General features: G+C 42.1%; 1 protein-coding gene across 1 annotated transcript; it reads left to right on the top strand.

Moving 5' to 3' along the window:
* Positions 1-4729: 4729 nt before the first annotated feature.
* Positions 4730-4957, top strand: LOC102850592 (ubiquitin-like protein 5-like). The gene has a single exon (XM_006889840.1). The coding sequence runs from the start codon at positions 4730-4732 to the stop codon at positions 4955-4957; it is 228 nt and encodes a 75-aa protein (XP_006889902.1).
* Positions 4958-5235: the final 278 nt, after the last annotated feature.

Below are 5235 nucleotides of genomic sequence, written 5' to 3'. Positions count from 1 at the left end.
GTTAGGGACCTTTCCAAAGTGCTGAAGAGCAATGGTGTCACTCTGAAGGCTAAGGTGTGTCTGGTACAGGCCATGGTCTTTGTAATCACTTGTTATGCATCAGAGAGTTGGACAATGACTAGGAAAGATAGAAGGAGAATTGATGCCTTTGAGCTGTGGTGCTGGAGAAGAGTATTGAATGTACCATGGACTGCTAACAAAACAGATTCATCCTGGAGAGGGTTAAACTGGGCTGCTCCTTGGAGACAAGGATTCTGAGGCTTTGTCTGACATACTTTGGTCATGTTGTAAGGAGGGATCAGTCCTTGGAGAAGAACATCATGCTTGACAGGGTGGAAGGCAGGCACAGAAGGGGAAGGCCCTCTGGGAGGTGGACTGATTCGGTGACTGGGGCAATTGGGATGAGTGTGTCGGAGACAGTGCGATTGGCACAGGACAAAGCAGAGTTTAGAGCTGTTGTATATAGGGTGGCTATGAGTTACAAGTGACTCGACGGCACTTAACAACAAGTTAAATTGGCTAATTCCAGTCTATCTCAGCTGACTGATGCCTAGAATATCTAACTTTATGTTCCGTTTCCTTTGTTTACAACTTAGAGTTGTTCTATAGCCATACTTCAACAAGTCCACATTCCAGGTTTTAGTGGATGTTTGCAGCTGTTTCTTCTCATTTTTTAAGTGACTTCCCATCTGGGCTCTACATATACATAGAAAAGTACATAGACAGAGAACTGCCAGATGTTCAAGCTGGATTTGGAAAAGATCATAGCACCAGGGATATCATTGCTGATGTCAGATGGATCCTGGTTGAAAGCAAAGAATACCAGAAGAATGACTATTGGTGCTTTTTTGACTATGCAAAGGCATTTGACCTTGTGGATCAAAACAAATTATGACTAATATTGAGAATAGGAATCACAAAACACTTGATTGTGCTCATGTGAAGTCTATACTTAGATCAAGAAGCTGCTGTCTGAACAAAGAAGAGAACACTACATGGTTTAAAATTAAGACAGGTGTGTACCAGGATTGTATCCTTTCTCCATACCTATTTAATTTGTTGTTTTTGTGTACCATAGTGTCAGAACTGCCCCATAGCTTACCCTCTGGAGAGTTTTTAGAGGCAGTTAACCACACAGGAGGAGACTGACTATCTTTCTCCCTTGGAGCAGCTGGTATCCTCAAACCGTATGGTGAGAAAATTATTCCAGAAGCTAGACTCTATGAAGAAGAATGTGGCATCCAGATTGGAAGACTTATCAACAACTGATTTAACATAGATAAAACAACCTTTCCTGATAAGAGTAATGAGGGCTTGAAGAACTTGCTACAGAAGATCAAACACTGTAGCCTTCAATATGGATTCTATCTCAATATCAAGAAAACAAACATTTCCACCACTGGGCCAAAAAGTGACATCATGATAGAGGAGAAAAATTGAAACTGAATGACTTCATTTTACTTGGATCCACAATCAACACACTTGGTACCAGCAGTCAGGAAAGGACAAGTATTGCATTGGGAAAGTCTGCAGTCAGGGATCTCTCCAAATTATTGAGGAGTAATGATCTAAGTTTGAGGACTAAGTGTACCTGATTCAAGTCTGGTCTTTTTAATCTCTTGCTCTACTGCTGAGAGCTGGGCAATGATTAAAGATGACAGAAGAAGAATTGATGTTTTTAAACTGTGATATTGGAGAAGACAAACTATGGCTGACTCTGAGAAGAATGGGAGTCCCAGAATACTTGATTGTGCTTACGTGAAACTTATACTTGGACCAGGAGGCAGTTGTCAGAACAGAGCAAGGAAACACTGTATGGTTCAAAATTGGAAAAGGGTGTGCATCAAGGCTGCCCTATCTCCATATCTTTTCAATCTATAAACAGGACAGATAATCCGGGAGGCTGGGCTCTATGAGGAGAAGTGTAGCATCAGGATTGGAGGTAGACTCACTCATCAACAATCTGTGCTATGTAGATGATACAACCTTTCTTGCTGAAGTTGAAGAGGACCTGAGGTGCTGGCTGTAGAGGGTCAAGGATTGCAGCCTTCAATATGGATTGAAGCTCAACATCAAGAAAACAAAGATTTTCACCACTGGGCCGGTTGACAGCATCATGATGGATGATGAAGAGATTAAGATTGTTCCCAACTTCAGTTTAGTTGGCTCTACAACAAACACTCTTGGTATCAGCAGCCAGGAAATTAAAAGATGAATTGCATTGGGAAAGTCTACTGTCAGAGACCTCTCCAAAGTACTGAGGAGCAACAATGTCAATCTGGAGACTAAGGTGTGTCTGATACAGTCCATGGCCTTTGCAATTACTTGCTACGCATCAGAGAGCATGATGATAGAAGGAAAGTTGATGCCTTTGAGCTTTGATGTTGGAGAAGAGTATTGAATATACCATGGACTGCTTGGAGAACAAACAAGTTCATCCTGGAGATGGTAAAGCCAGGCTGCTCCTTGGAGGCAAGGATTCTGAAGCTCCATCTGACATACTTTGGACATGTTGCAAGGCTAGATCAGTCCTTGGTGAGGAACAAAATCCTTGACAGGGTGGAGGGACAGTGCAGGAGAGGAAGACCCTTGATGAGATGGATTGATTTCACTGGGGAGATGGGGATAGGAGACAATAAGACTGGCAAGGGATAGAGCAGGGTTTAGGGCTGTGGTACATAGGGTCACTATGAGCTGCAAGCAACTCGATGGCACATAACAACAACAACAACAATTGAATATCTCATGAACTGTCAAAAGACAGATACATCTTGCAGAAGGTTCTGCCAGAGTGCTTCTTAGAGGCAAGGATAGTGAAGCTTTGTCTCACATACTTTGAGCATGATGCTAAGAGAAAGATATCATGCTTAGGAAGGTGGAGAAAAGGCAAAAGAGAGGAATACCCTCAACCTGGTGGTTGACACAGTGACTGCAGCAAAAGACTAGAGTGTGTCAGAGATTGTAAGAATATCACAGGATAGCAAAGATCTATTGTTCACAGGGTCACTATGAGTTGTATTATTTGACTCCATGGCACCTAATAGCACCAACAACATCTGGGTTCTACACCTGCTACTATAACTATCTGTATTCTATTTTTCCATAGGGTTTTCAAAACCTGTCTATGCCATTTGAATTTAAAAATCACCTCAGTAATAGGTTTAAGGCATTGAACACTAATGACTGAAAAAGACATGAGTTGCAGTATGACATCCATGATAACCATGAAGAGAGCAAAAGGTTGGTATAAAGGCAGAGAAGGAAGAAAAGATCAAAATTGATATCAGAAGAGACTGAAAATTACACTAGAATGACAAGAAGTCAAAGCGAAAGGAAGAAATGTTGAAGAAAAGGAGATGAACAGATTTTAAAGTGCACCTCAAGAAGACAAAACAATGAAATGTGCAGATAGCTAGAGTTGGAAAATAAAAGAACTCACTATACATTTTTTTTATTGTTGCCCTTTTCTCCCCACCCACTCACCCCTACCCCCACCTCCAGTTTGCTCCTCTCCTTGAAAAGCAAGAGAAAAACTCCTTCATTGATACACAATCCCTATACATTTTAAAAGTTGCCTTGAGTTGTAATACTGAGAAATGCTATAGGAAAAATCTTGAATGATCCAAGAAGCATCAAAAAACGATAGAGGAAATACACAGTCACTGTACTAAAAAATTGGCTAACATTAAAATATTTCTGAAAATAGCATATAATAGAGTCAATGATTATGAGGGAGTAAGTTCAAGCTGAATTGAAGGCATTGGCTAAAAAAGGGCCCCCCAAATCAATAGAAAACCAATTGACATGTTTCAACTAACAGATGTACCCTGTACATGCTCACCAGTCTATGCCAGAAAATTTGGAAGCTACTTGGCCAAGTGACTGGAAGAGATTTATATTTTAATGATTTCATCTTACATCAACAACTGGAAAAGTCTGCTGTCCAGGACCTCTCCAAGATCCTGCAGAACAATTATGTCATTTTAAAAACAAAGGTGTGTCTAATCAAACCATGGTCTTTTTAATACCTGTAATGCATCTAAAAGCCAGACAATAAATAAGGACCACAGAAGAAGAATTGATGCCTTAGAGCCGTGGTGTTGGAGAAGAGCTGAACATCCCATGGACAGCCTGTTAGGCCAGGGGGATAAGGAATCAAAAGAATGCGAATGGCCTCGCTCACCTGACTGAACTCTTAATCAAAATGGAATGTCCCTCCTTACCCTTCCCCCTCCCTGTAAGGCCCACTATAACACTCCCCCCCTCCCCATACACCCTAAGTGCGACTTCCTCAGCATCTCTTCCCAGATCAAGGAACCTCACCTGGGAAAGAGCCCCCTTAATAAAGTTGCCATTAAGCTTTCCTATTTGCTGGTCCCTTTCTCGAGTCTGTGATTTTACAACATAACACAGCCAAGAGAATGAACAGATATGGCTTACAGAAAGTGCAGTCAGTGTCCTCCTTGAAGGTAAAGATAAAGAAGCTTTGTCTCAACATAAAGCTGCCTTTAAGCTTTCCTATTTTCTGGTCCTTTTCTGAAGTCCATGACCTTACAAACTTACACAGCACAGAGAACAAACAAGTATGTCTTAGGTAAAGTGCAGTAAGAGTGCTCCTTGAAGGCAAAGGTAGTGAAGCTTGTATCACATACTTTGGACATGTTGTTAAGAAAGGGACATCGAAGCTTGTGGCATCGCTGGTTCCAAGCAGGTTTGAGCCCAAGCCAGAATGATCGAGGTGGTTTGCAACGACCGTCTGGGGAAGAAGGTCTGCCTTAAGTGCAACACTGATGACACCATTGGAGATCTTAAGAAGCTCATCGCAGCCCAAACCGGCACCCGCTGGAACAAAATTGTCCTTAAGAAGTGGTACACCATTTTCAAGGACCACGTGTGCTTGGGCAACTATGAAATCCACAATGGGATGAACCTGGAGCTAGAGCTATATTACCAATAAGACAGAATTCCTTCTACTCTTACCCTTCCCTTTTCCCCACCACTATCCTCACTGGCATGGACACCCGTTTTTAAAAACTTTAATAAAGCTTGTCGTTGTTGTTGTTATGTGCCGTCGAGTCGTCTGCGACTCATAGCGACCCTATATACAACAGCCCTAAACCCTGCTCTATCCTGTGCCAATCTCATTGCCCCCGACACACCCATCCTGAGTACCCCAGTCACTGAATCAATCCACCTCATAGAGGGTCTTCCCCTCCTGCGCTGTCCCTCTACTCT

This window comes from Elephantulus edwardii, unplaced genomic scaffold (assembly GCF_000299155.1).
Source record: "Elephantulus edwardii isolate Elephantulus edwardi_28Jun2011 unplaced genomic scaffold, EleEdw1.0 scaffold00082, whole genome shotgun sequence".
NCBI classification, from domain to species: domain Eukaryota; kingdom Metazoa; phylum Chordata; class Mammalia; order Macroscelidea; family Macroscelididae; genus Elephantulus; species Elephantulus edwardii.
The sequence above is the reverse complement of the archived record's forward strand: the minus strand, read 5'-3'. Positions and strand labels throughout refer to the sequence as shown.

Bases quoted from the DNA above. Each gene is read 5' to 3' on its own strand.
- LOC102850592 (XM_006889840.1), top strand. From the start codon at position 4,730: ATGATCGAGGTGGTTTGCAACGACCGTCTGGGGAAGAAGGTCTGCCTT.